This window comes from Bactrocera tryoni, chromosome 5 (genome assembly GCF_016617805.1).
Source record: "Bactrocera tryoni isolate S06 chromosome 5, CSIRO_BtryS06_freeze2, whole genome shotgun sequence".
Lineage (NCBI taxonomy): Eukaryota > Metazoa > Arthropoda > Insecta > Diptera > Tephritidae > Bactrocera > Bactrocera tryoni.
Genome location: NC_052503.1, coordinates 9,823,519 through 9,843,647, shown reverse-complemented (window position 1 = coordinate 9,843,647; position 20,129 = coordinate 9,823,519). Strand labels below are relative to the sequence as shown.

At 40.0% G+C, this 20,129-nt stretch overlaps 2 protein-coding genes across 4 annotated transcripts in view; one reads left to right on the top strand and one right to left on the bottom strand.

The window, feature by feature from the left end:
• Positions 1–20,129, bottom strand: part of LOC120776780 — a 174,440-nt gene that overhangs the window by 70,435 nt on the left and 83,876 nt on the right. The window lies entirely within an intron of this gene.
• On the top strand, positions 10,178–11,002 carry LOC120776783 (probable insulin-like peptide 1). Its single transcript, XM_040107769.1, has 2 exons — positions 10,178–10,411; positions 10,494–11,002. The coding sequence occupies exons 1-2, from the start codon at positions 10,252–10,254 to the stop codon at positions 10,697–10,699; spliced, it is 366 nt and encodes a 121-aa protein (XP_039963703.1). The 5' UTR covers positions 10,178–10,251; the 3' UTR covers positions 10,700–11,002.

Below are 20,129 nucleotides of genomic sequence, written 5' to 3'. Positions count from 1 at the left end.
AAAATGCAATAACGTTTCCAGCAACAATAATATGAATTAAATATTAGATTACTTTATTTTGAAAATTTCACTGTTTCATTTATCCACAATAGAAATATAGAAATTCTATTCTCTGGCAGCTTTGTGCACCGAGGCTATTTTCACTGAATTCGCATATAATATTTGCAGTATCCTTTCGTAATTTAATATTTATTTAGTGATAAAGTGGAGAAACCTGCACGCCCAATGAAACTGACAGATCCTTTGTGTTAAATATAAAAAGAGTGCAAAACGGCCGCCGAAATTGCAGTTGAAATTCGAATTCTGAATGCTGCAATAATAATGTTTTCAAATAAAATCGTTGCAGCGGCAGCAGCCGCCGAAATTGGCGCAAAAAGACTATGTGAAGAGGCAATATGAATATTTCACATCAAAAACCTAATTGAGCATGGACCCAATAAAACTGCGCGTTTTCATGACTGCAATTTATGCTCCACGCTCGAATTCCCATTGCGCAATCGAAGCAGAACGAAATGCCGGCTAAATAAATAAAATAATTACTGCACGGACGGACGTTTTTTGTGCCACACTTTTTATTTGGGCGGGAAAAAAGCTGTCGCTCACCGTTTAATTGCCGCATTTATTTAGAAAACTGAAATTTGAGTATCCTGAAGGACGAGGAAGGCTTGCACACACCAGACCACGATGCGAGCGCACGAAATGCTAGCTGGCGGCCTGCGGGTCTGTCAACAAGAATTACATAGAGAGACTTGAGTGCCACACATTTTTGACGATGCGAGGCAAGTAGCCATTGTGCTGCGCAAGTAGCAAGCACACAATAGCCCATATAAATTTTCGAGACTTGCAACAACTATAATATGGCGTGTCGTATAACTGATGGCTTTTAATGTTGCTGAAATTCGGTCGCAACGTGAACCGCTCGCATGAAGTCACATGTTTGCTGTTGCTGACTGATAATGCATGAGCTGCTGCAAAAATGGTAAGACGGCTGGAATGTATGCAGCCACTTCACTCATGCTACAGTGTGCGTCTGTGTGTGTGTGTGGGAGCGTGCGAGTTTTATGCGTCTCGAAGCGGCACTTCAGACTTTCGGTGCGTTTGTGTAACTTTATGATAAGCAAATGCCTGATGCTGCCACCCACCCACACGCACGCTTCGCCCTTAGCGCCCGCCAGACAGCCGCCATTGTTGGCAGTATTGCGCTCCACTTGCCACACACATGCTGCCACAGCGCATATAAGCACATACACCCATCTGAGCAGGTACCCATGTGTTGTTGGTTTCAGACCAAATGCAATAATTGCACCACTCTAGAGCTGCAAATGTTATTTTAATGCCACACAAGTGTTTTATACATAACTTTACACGAGCGTCCCTTACCGTGGCAGCCCCTCTGCCAGGACAAACACACACACATATGCGGCAATGTTCGCAAATGGAATTGCCTTTCGCATGCTGGTGCAATTTGCTTCCTCTAATGCAAGCGCAGCCATGGCAGCTGCCACCGGCAGTGCCAGTGGCACCAGCAATACCGGCAACAACAACAGCAACTGCGCATAACGCTGCAAAACATATTTGTGCCCGATTCAAGAATAAAACCCATTGAATCTCGGCAGAGCTTTTTATTTTGCTTTGAATGCGCCGGAGCCTTCACCTTAATGACATTGTTTCTGCTTTTGCTTTGAAATGAAATTGAAAAACATCGTAAATTTCATGTATGCGCAGCTCATTGTAGTGCAGCTGCACGCCGCTCAGCTAAGTGCTTCATTATGAGAGGGTTTGCCGGGTTTGCGAAAATTCTAATTTCGATTTGACACAAATTCAGCTTTGATCTGCGAAACAAATCCCAGTTTTGAGCACATGACAAAAGCACTTACATACCTCTTGATGGCAACATGTTGCAAGTGGCTTTTTTTTCTGAGCTGCAGTTTACACTGACGTGCCGTAGAGCAGGGTTTTCTTTTCGCAACAAAAGTGAACTGTTGATGGAGGGGCATGTTGATGTTTGCTAATATTGTTATCATGTTGGTTAAAGTCTCAATATTACATTATATGGTTTCTCTCTATTTCTGGGGTAGGGAGTAAACAGCTGGTGTTTGTCATGGCTCAGCTTCATGTCAAGGATTCTTTCATTCCAGCTTCTCTTCTAACTTTAGAAGAAGAAATATTGGATAGTCGAAAAAGTCTTTTCGTATTTTGTCAATAGATCTTGTTGCAGTCATATGTCTCCAGTGCTACTGATCACATTATGTCATACCATAAAGTGTTGGAAAGGTGAGATTATAAGTTATTAAGAAAAGATTATAAGTTTCATTTAACTAAAAAAATAAAATTCGGTGAGATTGAAAAAAGTTAAAGCTATTCAAAAATGAGTGAAAATAATGAAGAAATTTGATATTGAAATTTTAAATTTTTGTATAGAAAATGGAAGAATACCACCCAAGCCACCAATGAGATTTGTTAAGTTAACGGAGACGATGCTGTGTCAGTTCGTGTAGCACAGCAATGGTTCGCTCGCTTCCATTCTGGAAATTTCGATGTGAAAGATGCACCTCGCTCTGGTCGACCTATCGTTGAAAAAGTCGATGAAATTACGGAAAAGATTGACCAGGACCATCACATAAGCAGCCATGACATCGCTAAGGAACTCAACAATCGTCATCAAACGGTTTTGAACCATTTAAAAAAGACTGGCTACAAAAAGAAGCCCGATGTTAGGGTACCACACTCTTTGCTGAAACGAAATGAAATCGAACTATTTCTGAAGCGAATGGTAACATAAGACGATAAGCGGAACAAATACGACAATAATGAATGAAAAATATCATGGTCCAAGCGTGGTGAAGCTCAATAAATGGTCGCAAAGACTGGATTGACGCCTCGAAAGGTTATGCTAAGTATTTAGTGAGATTGGAAAAAAATAATCCAATATGAGCTGTTCCAACCTTGTCGAACGATTGATTCTACACATTACTGTCAACAAAAATGATGAGATTGAAGCAAGCAATCGAAAAAACCGGCCAGAACTGATCAACAGAAAGGACTTCGTCTTCCATGAGGACAACGCTAGACCACACACATATTTGATGAGCCGGCTAAAACTGCAAGAGATTGGCTCGGAATTATTGATTAGATTTATTTATGAGGAATGCACCGCGACCTTTGGTCTATTGTGCCCAAAAAGCATTGATGCATCCACCATATCGCCCTGACCTTGCACCATCGGACTACCATTTGCTTCGGCCAATGCAGCACTCCCTTAATGGAGTAAAGTTGGCTTCGAGAAAACTCTGTGAAAGTTACTTGTCGCAATTTTTCGCCGTGAAACCAGTAAAGATTCATACTGTTGGAATAATGTTTCTTGCGGAACAATGGCAAAAAGTGCTCGACCAAAATGGTGTATATTTGGTGGATTAAAGTTCATTATAAATATCAAAAAAATAAGTTGAAGTTTGATTAGAAATTCGAAGAGACAACCCAATATAACCCTATATCTATCTCGCTTAGTTTTAGGTTATACGTACCACTGTTAGATTATTGCACTCTGTAGCAACATGTTGGAATAGTATAAAAAAATTCAAAGCCTAAATTTATGCTATAAGTTTCCGATCGATAATTGAAGACCGTGGGTGATTAATATCAAGCAAGAAAACCATAGAATGGATGTGTGAGTAAAACATATATCTATCAGCGTCTATAGTTTTCTTTTAGCCTGAGTTCGTATGAGCGTGCGGATATAGAGATGGTGGTTTAAACCAGTTCATATTTTCATTGTTCTCATTTTGAAATAAGCACACATCTATCGTGAACTAGTTATGTGGTTGTCATAAATGACCGTTGCTTGAACGCTACTGTTTCAATACACTGGTGTTTAACACTTTTCACAAAACAAACAGTCCTTCCGATACCATATATAGCTATGTATGTAAGCGTGCAGTTATCCATAGGCATACACATGAACATATGCTTGAGCATATGCAAATGGAAAGGAGTAAGTAAAGAAGAATAGGAAAAAATGTTGTGTCCTACATTTGACCACGCTTTAAATTAATTTTTTCGCAATAAAAATATCTTTTATTCTTAACGCCGTCTGCTGCAGCCATGGCCGAGCGCACACTGGTTTCGCTGATGGCAACAGAAGACGAACGCAGCACTGAATATGGCACACCCCAACACGCGTGCCTCCCGCCGCCCACCGCCCGCCCTTTCATACGCTTGACTTCCTAGAAGAATCATTTTGAAATGGATCACTTTAATGGAACAAAATATTGCGCTGGCGAAACAAGAATAAATAGTGCGCGGAAGGTAGTGGAATGTGGAAGAGCGACCACGGAATTAAAAAACATAAAATTCGCGTGCCACAACGGATGCGGCATGAACGGATGGCTGTGTCCGCGCAGCATAAGCGAATACTTAGCACAATGCCGAGCGCGAGTGATTGCAGCGGACGGTTGCCAAAGGAATGTGTTTGGCTGTGGCTGCGGCTCCAGCTGCTGTGGCCGTCACTGTTGGAACAGAAGATGAAAAATCGCCGCTATTTACAGTTCAGATGTCTGCAAAATACACCAAAATAAATGCGACAAATTCACAGTTTTTGAATTTAATTTTTTAAATTTAAATCAAATAATAACGTTAACAACAAAACTAATAACGTTAGCGAACCACGAAACTAAATATGTAGCCATCAAGAAACTGCTTTTAGATATTTCGTATTGGTAATGAGTGGCAAGATACCCGTGGCATCAATGGTTGAGTTGTTTTCCATTTGGCTAAGTGCATCAAGTCTATTCAGCCACAAAGAAAATCGTGGAACTACGAGTACAGAGATCACCATGAGCACACGTTTTTCAAATGCTAAGTTAGAGAAGGTAGAAAATCCCGGCCTAAGCGACAGATAGCTGCACTGGCAAATGCAAATTTTTGAAATGTGAAAGATGAGGGTCATCAGAAACAGTTACAGAGGAGTAACAGCATTTAAAGGGTAATCCATATCGAGCTTCCCTACTTTTTTTTAAAAAAAACTCCGTCCAAGTGCGGCAATCTTGCTTGTTTATATACTAATTGAGCCAGAAATGGGCTTCATCGCTGAACAAAATTTGGCTCAAAAACGCTCGATCTTGTTGAAACTTTTTAAGAGCCCATTAACGAAGCGATGTCGCTTAGGAATGTCGAGCGGATTCACTTCCTGCAGAAGCTGTTTTTTGTACTCTTTAAATTTAAGATCTGTTGTTGTTCCATACGTCAGCCCGAGTCTTCGTGTACACTCTCAGCTACGGCTGCAATAATTTCTCTTCACTGCATGCTAGACGTGGTCTATTCGGTATTATTCAATAATTAATGCTGGGTCTCTTGATGGGTGATGGTGTTGCGAATAGCACGCTCAGTAAGCCGATTATGTTAACCATAAGGTAAGCGAAGCGCGCGAAACAGATTCTTTGCAGTATGTAAATTTTCGTAATAAATTTCGATTTGTAAACGTTGTTCTGTCGTACGTCTTTCCAAGACGAAATGCCAAATAATACTGGACAAAAATAACATGACAACATAACGCGACTCTCACGTGATCTTTCAGAAAAAGACTATTGAAAGAAGTACCTCTACTTGAATCACCCGTTACTACAAGAAACAAATGTTCGCTGGGTCAGACCACCAAAGCGCAGCTCATAAATTTAATACCACTAAGCAACAAAGGCAGCGGCAACAGTCAGTCCGAAAACAACCGCAGAACAGAGCGAGGTGGAAAGTAAAACCGAGGAATCGCTGGGTGTAGTCTAAAAACGTTGGTTTGATTTGTGAAGCTCGAACAGAGCATCGCTCACACCATTCATTTGGCTAGGATACATATACATATAAATGCAGTTAGGTAGGTAGTCTTTGAGGTATAAGGTAAAAGTCTATTTTTGTCTGGCAGATATGTATTATTTCGCAAAACTTGCTACAGCACCAGCCTTTAGCTTTGCAATTTCAAGAAAGTTATAATTACTCAGTTTGCTTTTCAACGAGGTTATTGCTCTCGGCTTTCGGTTAGCCTTTATATGCGTGCACCATCTTGTATTATGAATGAAATAGATGTTGACCTTGGTAGGCGGTGATAATTTCAATGATTTCAACAGCAGCAAAGATTATATGTCATGCCTAAATCTATTATGTAAGTTAAGGTTTAACAAAGAATGCAAAAAATTCCATTGCCTTACCTCAAAATTCCCCTAAGAAATGTGTACATATGTATATGTATACTTAACTATTGGTAGAACCCGTTGCTTTCTTACTACAAGCTGCACCCTATCGTTGTTAGCAAGAAAAGGAAAACACTACCCGCACACACACACAGCTCGACGTTCTTGCAGTGCTTTTATGTTCTCTCTGCTTGTGGCAATGTATGGCGTTGAGCGCTCTCCTCCATTATATATGTCATATGATAAGAAAAGCAGTCTTGACATAAATCGCAGGACACCTTTTCAAATCATAGATTCTCTGCAAGCAGCGAAAAGGCTTCTTGAGGGCACATACTTGCTTGCGTGAGGAATAAATAGGGTATTCGGCAAGGGCCAAGCTGTTGTCAAATATGTCTAAAAATATTATCTTACTGAACCTTGCTTTGTATGGTTATTCGAAGGGAAGTGAGATGTGAAAAAGTTCGGGGTCAACTTAAAAGTATGTAGAGGCTAAACCATTTAATATACTAAATTTTTTTTTATAATTTCACTCACCATGGTGCTTAGGGAAAGAGCAATATTCGAACTTACCCGGATTGGAGACGAAAGTTCGACTACTAACTTTGCATCTTGATCAACTAAGCGGGTATTTTGGGATTTAGATTGCTGATTTTCGCCCCAAGCTATTTCCCCCTAACAATGTTAGCTCTTTTTGGCGAAAACAATTAGTTATACAAGTGTTAACAAGAAAGTAGATTAGAGGAGAGCATGGGAGAGAAATGATTTGCGTATATAAAATTTTTAAGATGTTTTCCACGTATATATATGTATATATATTCCTCGGTATATATACTCCTATATAGTACATGTATATAACATTTTAACATCGAAAGTAGAGTGTGTCCTCGCAGTTTAATTACCTCGCGGACACTCAAGCGCCCACATCGAGCAGGACTTCGGCGCAGACGATTTACTGCCACATCGTGCGCTCCAATCAGCCATTAAGTATAAAAAATAAGATATAAAGCGAAATGTTTGTTTAATTTACTACAATGTTGTCGCAGTAAATTAGGTTATAAATACGACTTGCAATTTCCATGCAAAAAAATGTGAGATATAACAAAGGCGAAAACGTCTAGGGGGCGTTCGAATGTGTCTGGAAGCTACGGAGCTTGCCAAGTCGAATGAAGCGTAGCGAACTACGTAGCGTAAAGGCGTTGACGTTGCAGCATATATACTGCTCTTCGATTTTTAGTCATATTCCGTAGCTATTTGGGCGGAAACTAATAAGTCGTAAATTTCCCACTGTCATTTTTTGCAGCGATCGATTCGACAACGTTTTGGTGGGCCGCAGCTCTTGGCTCTTGGCATGGCCAGCGGCAGAGGACCAGTGTGCGGTTGGCAAATGAAAATGATGAGTAGATACTATATTCGTGCTAACAATGTGACTGAAATTTCTCTTTTATGCACGAGTAAGTGCACTCTTACATACAGACATTGTTTGGCTTGGCCAAAACCATTCTTCTGCAGACTCATAACCACTTTGGCATGAATTATATGGCAATTTTTTATCGTTGAAATTATTTTTAGCACAAAGACTTGCTGAACGTTATTTGTTGTACGCGACTTTGGCCGGTTCCTGGGGCCGGCTTTAAGAAGCTTGGTGGATAATGTTTGCAGAAATTACACAGAATTGCTTAATAATTTACTTTTACGAAAGTCGGTTGCATCTCTTGCTTGCTAGAGAAGAGGCGCAGCGACCTTTCTCGCTGACGGTGAGCTCAAAGATAGTCAAAAAGTGCATGCCCTCACTAGCGGTCGCTTCAAGCTACTTCCATATTAAACTTGTAAACAACGGAATCGTCGGAAACTGTCGATGAACTGGCTAGAGAGGGCGTCCTTATTACCTCCCATTATATGCGCCTTGCAGATATACAACGGTCGTTTTAGTTTCCATACTTAGGAGTTCAGGACATCACGACAAACATGCATCTCTGGCAGTCCAAGTGGGATTAATTGTGGTCTCAAGAATATCAGCCTCTTTACCTAACCTACTTCCCATATTTTCTGTATTTAAATACTGTTAAGATTCCAACTCGAATTCCTTTTTATTTTGGTAGAATTGCTAATTAAATAGATTTCCATGCCAAAAAAACAGGCATAACTTCACGCTTCCAAAAACAGCCCAGTCTTTCACATTGACTGTAGTTATAATTTTCTTCTGATTTAGCTCCAACGTAAAATGATTGAGCATGTTCGACTTCGAAAGAGGAATCAGACCACTGAGTACGTATCTTTTACTTGTGGGGTCGTGGGATCAAATTACCACTGAGCTTATATAGGAGAAATAGAGTACTAGCAACGAAATACAAAAATACTTTTCACAACAGTCGGGCAGCAGGGGAAAGTGCTGCCAGAAGCAACAACTTCAGTTCAACCGGGTGTCACTTCACAAAGGCATTGAAGACAATCAATTTGTGTACGAAATTGCCAAGAATGGTGTAGGGCTAACACCCGAAAACGTGATCAACACAGGGAAACTCATGCATTGTCTAGACGACGATTTCGACAGAAGCTTGATAAAGAAGTCAAAACTCAATGGAACGAGCAACCTGGATGCGAAACAACAAAAGTCATATGCAAAACGGTAGATCGGAAGTACACCAAATTCCTATTGGCACTCGATAGAAGAGACTTTAGGAATATGATCAGAATACTAGCTGGTCACTGTCTGGTGGCGCTACACGTCCGCAGAATGGGGCTGACAGGTCGAGAAGACTGTAGGAAATGTCTAGACTGAGGCACCAGGAGAACAATAGAGCATCTCTTGTGCACTTGTCCCGTATTGGCAAAACTACGCTGTAAGCATCTGGGGTCCTCACAGTATGATACACTGGAAGAGGTATTGATAGTGAGGTCATAGATTGTGTTGATATTCGCGTCAAGCGCAGGTATACTAAAGGATGACTCACGAACCTAGTAACTGAAAACCATCTGGTGTTGCTAAGGACCAAAACTGTTCTATGCGTGGCTCATTAGCCTACCAGACCAACCTAACCTACACAACAGTCTATATAAAACAAAGTATGAATACTGTTTTGCTTATCGGCTTATCAAAATTCGCTATATTTTGTCTATCGGTCACTAAATACAGAAAAAGAAATAAAAATGTGACTTGCATGTTGGCAGAAGCTAAGTTGAATGTCTTTTAATGGCGATAATAAATATTTTATTGCCACTTTTAGAGTTATTGCCAATATTTGGACAATATGTTAGCTGTGATATTGAGACATAACTCCAATGCATAGGCGAAGATTATTTGGGGCATTGCGGAGCGGGGTACATAAATGTTTAGTAGAAAATGAGAGAGGAGAATTTAGGAGGCGATATTATTACCCAAACTATTTATCTTATATTTTAAAATAATAAAGTGGTCTAACAGTACTCATATGATAGCCTATAGTAATAACATAGCTTACACTCGCAACAAAAGTAGTAGCTTAATGCATAAAATAGAAGATGTCTAAGAAACAATCGAGCGAAAATTGTCCGAGGTAAGAGTATTTCTTATAAAGAATTGCCCTTTAAGCTTATATTTGACTATTTCTAAATACGGTTAAAGCTCTTTATGTATCCCAATATTAGCAACCGATAAATTCGCTTTCCCAAAATACATTTTAACCATCCATAATATACTTAAAGTAGTCTAAAGGATTATTCATGAAATTTGAGCCGAGCGCGTTTAAATTTTTTGGTTTGAGAGCAAAGTCTTGTTGGCGGAAACCATTTACATATCCATACGTGTGTATTATCCACGTGCGCTCATAAATATGCAACAGATTTCATTGAAACCCTTGATTTCGACCTTCACACCTCATCCAGTCTCTTCAGAAGTAAATAGTTACGCATTGAATTGACATATGCTAATTAATAGGAGAGCAAGTTAACTCATCTCCATTTGCGAATTCACTTCTATAAAAACAAAGCCAAATGCTGAAAATTACATCAGTTACTTTCCACAGCTTCACTAGTCCGCTCCACCACAAAAGCAGCTTTTTAGGTTTTGAGACTTATTTGAGAACACACCACCGCCATTATGATACCGAAGAACTTCTTAAAACTCTGCTCCGTGCTGATTGTTATGGCAGCGTTGTTGCCACAAGGTCAAAGCCAACGCACCGTTTGTGGACCGGCCTTGGACGCTGTGCTCAGCACCATTTGCGTCCATGGCTTCAATTCAAAGTTCAAGAAATCAGGTGAGTATACCTCTCAGGATTACAGTACTGTCCAATTATGTCGTCTTTCTTAAAAATTGAAACTTCTTTATTTGGAAAACAGTGGAGTGGGATGATCTGGGAAACAATGAAGTGGACTACGAGCTGCCATTCCCCTATGCCAACTCGCCATTCTTGGCCAAGATTCACGGCGCCCAATTTGATACTTTAGCCAAGACTCGTCGCCACCGAGACACCGGTGTTTATGATGAATGTTGCAGCAAGGCCTGCAGCTACAACGAGATTCTTTCGTATTGCAACACATTTTAAAACTGCAACGCCTAGTATAGTATTCAGCCCACAACATGATATTAGTTACTCGCTTTTAATTAAATATTTGTAATGCCGATGCTTACTAAAATCACTATGAATAATCAAAAACTCGAATAAAAAGACATGAGGTATAATGCGCTGGGCTTATTTTAAGTATAAATGGTAAACGGATATATATTTTTACTCGATAGTTATCCAGTGTCACGGGCTTTGCTTGGACAAAAGCTTGAATTTGATATTTAAATAAATGCAGCAAACTATTTGACATTCCAAAGAAAGGTTTTCAAAAATAAACAAATATTGACATTTGAACTAAAGTTTCTTCCATGTTTAGTAGCTCTGAGGAATTTGTTTTAGTTCCTGATTCCAGATCTTAAAGTTAGAGTTTTGCTTGTGATGAAATAATTAATTTATTTTTTGCTTTGTTTCTTTGATGAAATGCGGCGACGGCTACTGAAACCTTTGACAATAACCCAGGACCAACGCACTTCAAATGAATTTTGAAGCGCGAATAAATTTAGTTAATCGGTATTGGGTCACATAGTCTTAAAGTGTTGTCCTGTGGCCTATTGTAGGGCTACAAGTATAAATATCAAAGGGACAGCAAACGACGCTATTTTATTATATTATATTTTCTCCCGCACTTTAGACATTTCTCTTCAGTAAGGTTTGCCATTTTTTCATGAAAAGATATACGATCCAACAACAAGTCGAAGTTATTAAAATTTACTACCAAAATTCGGAGTAAGTGGTCTCAACTTTAAGAGCGCTACGTCCAATTGATTGGTCGTCTGAATCGTCCTGTCAGATCAACAGTTGAGCGCCTAGTGGAAAAATTTGAATCTACAGGCACAGTACAAAACGTTCCCGGGCCAGTGAGGTAAAGAAGTGCCCGTAGCGTCGAGAAGATCACTGCCGCTAGCGCATCAATTGAGGAAGGCCGAAATCAGTCTCTCACATGTCGTTCTCAAGCGTTGGGCATCTCAGTGACGTTATTGTGGCGAATTTTGCGAAAAGATCTTGGCCTTCATCCTTACAAGATCAAATTGACGTAGGAACTGAAGCCGCTTCATCACCAGAATCTTCGTATGTTCGTGAATTGGCTGAGCAACAACTTAAAAGTAATTCGGATTTTCATCGAAAAATCATCTTCAGCGATGAGGCTCATTGCTGGCTGAATGGCTTCGTAATAAGCAAAATATGCGTTATTGGTCAGGCAGCAATCCACACGTACTCCAGGAGTCACCATTGCACCCTGAAAAAACTACAGTTTGGTGCTGTTTATGGGCCGGCGGCGTCATTGGGTCATACTTCTTCCATGATGATCGCACCTTACTGTGAATGGGAATCGCTACCGCTCAATAATAACCAATATTTTTGCCCCGAATTGGATATGCACTTAGACAATATGGGGTTCCAACAGGACAGTGCCACAGCTACAAAGCGAATGTCACAATCGATTTATTGAACACCAAGTTTGGTGAACGTGTTATTTCACGAAATGGCCCAGTCAATTGGCCGCCTTGGTCGTGCGATTTGACGCCGTTTGACTATTTCCTGTGGGGCTACATGAAGTCTATGATCTGTGTCAGCAAGCCAGCGACGATTGATGATGTTCGTACGAATATCGAACCGGAAATTGTAGCAGTATCGGCGGATTTATGCTTGGAAACCGTCGAAAATTTAGTTAAGCGTGTCCATTCAAAATAAGTTGAGTTCCATATATAATGGAATCAAATGTACTTTCACAAGAAGAAAGTATTTCATTGATATCCGAAAACGTTTTTTTTTTGTGGCGCTCTTATTGAAAAAACCAGATACTAGTTGTCTTAGTGACTGTATCGCACGAACTGCCAACCACTGCGAGATGTGCTCGGTCAACGGATGTATGGCTAAAGATAGGCTGGATTCAGCTAGATGAAGCTTATTCTCATTTCAAAATTGATCGACCCAGAATCGACTTCATATGTCTCATAACTTATAAGGGAGCATTTGACTTTCTGTTCTCTTTCTCTTAACGCAGCAGGTGGAACGAGGATAACAAGTTTGCTTTAAGTTTTATTGTTATTTTGTTGTTGTGTCCACTTTATTATTTGCGCGAATGCACTTTTAATTAAATTTATACAGACCGCCTTTTAACGATGCAGAAATTCGGGAAATTACCCAAACGCAAGTGTCCTGCAATGGCTAGCAATTACACACCTTGGCCTCTTAAAGCCGAAAATCTAAACACACAGCACACCTGCCTCCCCGCCGCGTAGACCTACGTGGTGTGATTGTTGTCGCCTTGTCTGAGCATTTGCCAAGCGCGTGTTGTTGTGCGGTTCTCCGCAGATGTAAGTATGTCTGAACACAGCCGCGCATGTTTGTGTGTATGGAGGACCGTTCCCTCGCGCGAAAATTTTTATTTACTCACAAAAGGTACACAATTTGGCATTTTTAATGCCGCCGCATGCTGTTGTGTCGTTTCGCTATGCAATGTGTTGTTGTTGGTGTTGCTTTTGGGACATTTTATGCGTATTTTTTACAGGACATTTAATATACCTGCTTAGGTCATAAATTACGAAGAGAAAAAGTGCAGTAAATGAGACCCCATAAATTTGGCTAAATTGTTTATGGCTATATTTGTGTTGCTGTTGTTGTTTCAGCGCACACAATACTGTTGGCGCGCTGTTTTTTCGCATTTCGCATTTGATATACTGCATTGCCATGCGTTATGTCTATATGTATGTGTGTGTGGAGCATAAAAGCTTTTAAAGTGGCCTGTAAGATTATAAATACAAACAAACTTGCATTTATATAAATCCTGCACACACACACCCACACATGTGTAGGGTTCTCTAACACAACATGGCTTTGTTTTATTGTTGTAGGCCACATTAACCATGCATGAATAAAAATTGAGATATTTTTATGATGTGCACTTTGTTTTAAGTGTATGCGTGAGCATTTGCACATATTCAAATTTGTATGAAAATTGCTGCAAACGCGTCTGCATGTGTGTGTATGGGTGCCAACAAATATTTGCACATCGAATTGTACTGGCAATAGCTTAAAAAACAACAAAAACTGCACAGACAAACGATTGAGGTGGACACCAGCAGCGAGTGGGGGCGGTATCTGGTGGAGCAATTCCTACCCCACAATCTTGTTTGTACATATGCGTGTGTGTGAGCTTGTGATTTATGCGACACCCGCTTAATTTCAATCGCTCCTTCTGCTTTTCTCTGTTCTTCACACATTTCTCGTTCGAGTACTCTCATATGAAGCTTCTCTGTCCTGTCTACATGCATCGGTGACAATTGCTGTGTGGCGAGTGTGGAGGGTGAGGCCTTTGCGAGAACACGTTTACACGCTTTCATGGATGTGCGTTAAAAATTGAAATTGGCCGCCTGCCAACGAATTTTTGGCATTAAATAAAATTTATCTCTCATGTCTTCGGGGTTAAGTGTTAACGGCTTGTTGTTGCTCAGTGTTAAAAAATTATGATTTTATTAAATTTCCCTTCATGCGCAGTTTAATTGAAGAACTGCACATGTGGAATAATGCGTAGACATATTTGAGTAAAGTTGTGGCCTCATTTCATTTTATTCTAGTTTTTGATTGTCAACTCAGGCTCTCAGCCGTCAATGGGCATGTTATGATACTGCTGAACTCGTCTTAAACTTTTGGACATTTTAAAAACTATAACATTGGCAAATTTATGGAAAATAGTAAATATTCGTCTCAGCTTCTGAAACACCATGCAGCCCTACACATTCCCCGGGTTTCAGCTCAGCTTATTTAGATTAAAGAGATGACTGACTGCCACTTGCCAAGAATAACAAGCGAATAACGTCGCTCGAAGTATAATCCTACAGTTTAGGCTCTTTGTGACTTTCTTATTCCATATAACACGGTAGTAAATAGTTTTGTTTGACTTTGCTTCTTTCAATAGTTTTGCTTGACAGAACACACGTGAGTCATGTCAAGCTGTCATGTTATTTTTGCTCAGTATTGTTTGTGATTTCAACATGGAAAGATCTACGCTTGGACAATCTTTATAAATCGTTCAACTTTATTATGAAAGTTCACATTCTGTAAATAATGTCTTTCGCGGGCTTCGCTCAACTTTTGGTCAACATTATCGGCCAACTGAGCGTACTATTCGTAACACCATCACCCGTTTTGAGACCCAGCATTCATTATTGGATAATATTCGATAAAATATACCACGTCTAGCACGTAGTGAAGAAAATATAGCTGCCTTAGCTGAGAGGTTGACAGCTGAGTTACTATACATAAAAACCATGGAGCGTCGATTCAGCGCCGTTCGTATCAACATAAACTGACGTATGGAAGGACATTGCGCATTTTACTTCGAGATCTCAAACTGAAACCGAACAAGATACAGATTGTCCAAGAACTGGAGTCCGTCGACTTTCCTAAGCAACATCGCCTCGCGCTATGTGCTCTCGAAAAGTTCCAAGAAGATCCGACGTTCTCAAGCCAAATTTTGTTCATAAATGAGGCCCATTTTTGGTACTTTAGGCTTGAGACGAAGAGCAACCTGAAGATATTCAAGAGCTGCCATTTCATCCAGAAAAAACAACGTTTTGGTGTGGGAGTGGGATCATCGGTCCATATTTCTTCAAAAATGATGGCGGTTAGAAAGTAAACTTCAACGGCGACCGTTATCCCACCAAGATAACCGACTACCTGAAGTCGAAGCTCGTGATTTCGGCGACATTTGGTTTCAACAAGACGGCGCCACTTTCCACATATCGCATAAATCAATGGATTTTTTGAGAAAACACTTCGGAAGCAGATAATTTCACGTTTTGCGCGGGTCAATTTGCCACCAATATCATGTGATATCAGACCGATAAACTTTTCCTGTTGGGATATGTAAAGTCTAAAGTGTAGTAGTATTTTTTATTCTAGAAATAAAGGCCGCACACTTCACTCAACTATGTTGTAATCAGTTTCTAATTTCGATTGTAAAGCACCAAAGTGCTTCAAATTTTATTTTGCGGAATGTGGCAACTAAGTCACCTTATGTTCCACTTACACACATGCAACAAACAGCAGAGAAAATGAGACCAAGGATTTTACCGAATTTCCAAAGTTTCGCACTAAGAAATTTCACACAGGTTATTATCACCGCTGTCATGAAGTCGAATTGGCATCATCTGATAGTTCATCCGAGTGCAATGCACCAGTCACGACCTTACTGCTATAAGCACCAGCTCATATGTGTGTGTGTGTGCCAGTGCATACCTAAGCGACACTTCCACGTCAGAGTGACACTTTGCCACGCGCTCAAACGAGCTCAACTTCCAAGAAGCAGGGGCAAGTATGTATTTGACTTCAGGAACTGTGAGTATACACTTTATGTTAACCAACTCCTAGCCTCAATGGCAACAATAGTAGCTACACTTGTCGCTCTGGGTTTCGCGCAGGTGCATATGTATGTATGTATGTATGTTTCACCGCCTTCGTTTTGCTCGACACAGGTAAGTGCACGAGCACGAGTTTAATTGCAAAACACAAGGCTGGCAAATATTTGACAATTAACTCAAGTCCCAGCGACGGAGACCACGAGCGCAAATATTATGGGTTAGAAGCGTTTTGTTGCTTTCCAGCGAGTCTTTCGACGCTTACGGTATATATTTAGTGCAGATATGAAGGCAGGAATGGAAGCATAAATGAGCGCCCATTTCCCCTCAAATATGTGCAAATCCGGTAGTCGTGAGGGTAAACATGGGAAAAGGGGAATAAGGTAGGAATATGAATATGAATAAGTTGTTGTGACTGTCAGTATGGAGGAGTTGATATTCAATGGTCTTGAGTCAAAGAAGTTCGGCTTAATTGGCAGTCACATGACTTTAAGGCTTTGTAGCTGGATTGTTTGCAAATTACGAAATTATTTTGCAACATTTTTTATACCGTGAAAATATATTTAAATCGCTAGCGGTTATCGGTAAAGGATTTTTTAGAGCCTGGACTGCGCTGGGCGCTTTTAAAAACTCTTTGCACGATGTATCACAAATAATCGGAGAGTGAGGAGTTTGAGGAAGTGTTGGAAAAGCGAACTTCGAAAAAATAAATTAAAAAATTCTTCAAAATATCTTTAAATCTTTTCCAATAACTCAGGAAACGAAAAAGTGTCCCTTTACCTTCCTCTTGCAATACTCTCTACCCATGACTTATGTAGCTTGAACTCCAAAATTGTCTAGCTTTAGAAGCTGGTCATACAGACTGTAATTTACTTTGCCATATCTCCAATTGCCAGTTGGCGTAAGTGTTCCTGGACGCCAATCGCAGGAATCATTCTTTCAAATCCTGCTGCGAATGCGAGCACCACACCATACATGGCAAAAAGACGAAAGAAGTGGAGAAATTAAAAATTGGTTGGCAGCCAAGGCAAATGGTAATTGGCAGCTTGTACGACAGACTTAACGCCCACAGACTAGGAAAAAGTTAAAGTGAAAGGAAATGCAGGAGTTTCAGGGTTCTGAAACTCTACCTTGAGTGTTTGCTGGAATAATGCGCGTTCGCTGACGAGTCATTCCAGTCAAACTAGCTCTTAAAGTTGAGGCCACTGACTCCGAATTTCGGTAGTCAATTTTAATAATTTCGACTCGTTGTTGTAGCGCTCTTATTGAAAACTCCATTATAACTACAAGTAGTGTGTGTCGTGCAGAATTTTCGGAGTTTTACGTAGCCAAAATACAACCGTTAACTGCGAATTCAATAACAGCTATATATTTTGGTTTACTAGTATTTTCTCTTCTCTTGTCCACCCTCTTTCTCCCTGGCTATGCCATTTTGTTCAATATTATTCCTTATAATCCTTCTTACCCCCACTTTTCTGTGCGCTTTGTGGCGCCTGGATTTCATTCAATTTTACTTAATTTTGCACCATTTAACCTACGCCCATTAATAACTGTAACACACATACAATACACATACATAGATATTTGGTGGCGTCTATCCTTTTATCTTTGAATGCTATCAATTTGCCGTCTCTGTCTTCATTTCGACGCTAATATTCAAACACACACATACATATGTACATAAATGTATGTACCGATTCAAAACATACGTACAACACAAGGACAATCGGCCCTTATTAATATACGGCAATTATTGAAATGTCTCCATTAATGAGCGCTGCTAAAAAGCAAGTTTAGCAGCTGAGCGCTTTGCAACGGCGCGCAGTGGGCGCGGTCGACGGACTGTCTGACCGGCTGGATCTACCGCAAGCATTCCAAGCCGATAAGTGACACGAACAACAAACACAGAGCGTTTTTGTGTGTAAATATTGAAAGTGTGCGTTTGCATTGAAGTCGATTGGGACATGCCAATGGCCGCTATCAGTGTTGTTCTGTATTATTCCGTTGCTTCTTCAGGCCTTTTGTTGTTTGTTTGTTTGTTTGCCGTTGTTTGCTCACTCCTCAATTTTCACAAAAACAAAAACCAACAACAGAAAAAAAACAATAAAATACAAGATTTATTTACATGAACGAGCCAGTGGAGGACCAATTGGGGCGATCATGAAGCAAATTTATTATTGTATTGTGTTGCTTCGTAAACACATGAAATGTATAGAGTGCGAAGCAACAACAACGCTACAACAACACTTTTATAAGTCAACTGAAATGTGATGTACTGAAGCATTGATAATGATGGAGCGTGTGTGTGTGCTGTAAAATCGTTCCCAGCACACGCAGAGCAGAGACAGTAATAAAATGAAATATTAAGGCCACTGGCAACGGCCGAGTTGAAATTTCTAATTTATTATTTTGTGCTTGATGAACTCAAACCAATACGCCTTGACCCTTGAAGAAAATATTTCTGCCACTAATGAAATACTTTCGAAAATTATTATTGAAAAGTTATTCAAAAACATTTGCCGTTAAACTTTTACAGTTATTTCCGAAAAGTACATCTGTTTGTCTGGTACATGTGGATTCAAGAATCTATGATTACTTGGAATCGGTGCAGGTGTTCGATGTAGAATTGTAAATATTTCCTGAGAGACGCGCTAATTAGTTGGAAATTACTCACTTTTAATGAAATTATCGACCTTAACGTGGAAAATCTTGCATGAAGCAGTTAGAAGTAAACTACTAATTTTTCAAATGCTTTTCATATCGAAAGCTCAAACGGAATAAGTATATGCATAACTTTCAATGAGGTTCGTAGTTTCCAATATAAGTAGGTACATTTTCAAAAGCCTTTTCTTGACAGTTCACGCGTGAGTTGTTGTTTGGCATTTCATCATGGAAAGACTTACTCTTGAACAACGTTTGCAAATTGCATTGCGGAAATTCACGTTCTGTAAAGAATGTCTTTCGTATGCTTCGCTGATGTTATGGTCAACATAATCGGCTTACTGAGCGAGCTATTCGCAACACCATCACCCATCTTGAGACCCAGCATTCATTATTGTATAATACTGGACCGAATAGACCACGTCCAACGCACTGTGAAGAAAATATAGCAGCCGTAGCTGAGAGTATACACGACGACCGTGATTGAGAGTCAATTCAGCGCCGTTCGCAGACACTCGGACTGATAGAAGGAACGACTTGGCGCATTTTATGGCGAGATCTTAAATTGAAAGCATTAAGAATACCGCTTGTGCAAGAACTGAACCCGGTCGACCTTCCCAAGTCGCTTCGCTCTATGGCTCTTGAAAAGTGCCAAGAAGATCTGATGTGCACAAGCCGAATTTTGTTCAGCGATGAAACCCATTTCTGGTTTAATGGGTATGTAAAAAAGCAAAATTGCCGCATTTAGGTGAAGAGCTACGTGAAAAGATTCAAGAGCTGCCCTTTCATCCAAAAAAAACAACGGTTTTGTGCGGTTTGCGGGCCGGTGGAATCATTGGTCCATATTTCTTCAAAAAGGATTGAAGCTCGTGATCTCGGCGACATTAGGTGTCAACAAAACAGCATCAATGAATCTATTAATACAGAGAACACTTTGGTGGGCGGGTAAGTTCACGTTTTGAGCTGGTCAATTGGGCACCAAGATCGTGTGATATCGCACTATTAGATTTTTTCCTGTGGGGATATGTAAGCCGTGGATCAAAACAGCACGCGTATCATTCACCATTTACCAGTAGAAATGCTCGAACGATTTATCGAAAATTGGACTCATCTGAGACGTAGCTACGTCCCATATTTGAAAGAGATAATCTTCAAAAAATAGATGTCAAGGAGTGTTCTTTCTAAAGATAAAAAATATACTTCAATAAATTTGAAGTTTTGTGTTTTTTCTTTAAGATAATATAAAACCTTGATATAGATTACCCTTTAAAACAATGCGAAAAACTTCATTTGAGCAAGCAAAATCGATCGTTTGGCAATGAAAGTGGATTTCTTTCCTATTTTTGATCTCTGCAATCCAGAAACTCCTTCCTGGTTAATCACAAAAA

Bases quoted from the DNA above. Each gene is read 5' to 3' on its own strand.
- LOC120776783 (XM_040107769.1), top strand. From the start codon at position 10,252: ATGATACCGAAGAACTTCTTAAAACTCTGCTCCGTGCTGATTGTTATG. The intron at 10,412-10,493 runs GTGAGTATACCT...TTTGGAAAACAG, and splicing joins TTCAAAGTTCAAGAAATCAG to TGGAGTGGGATGATCTGGGA.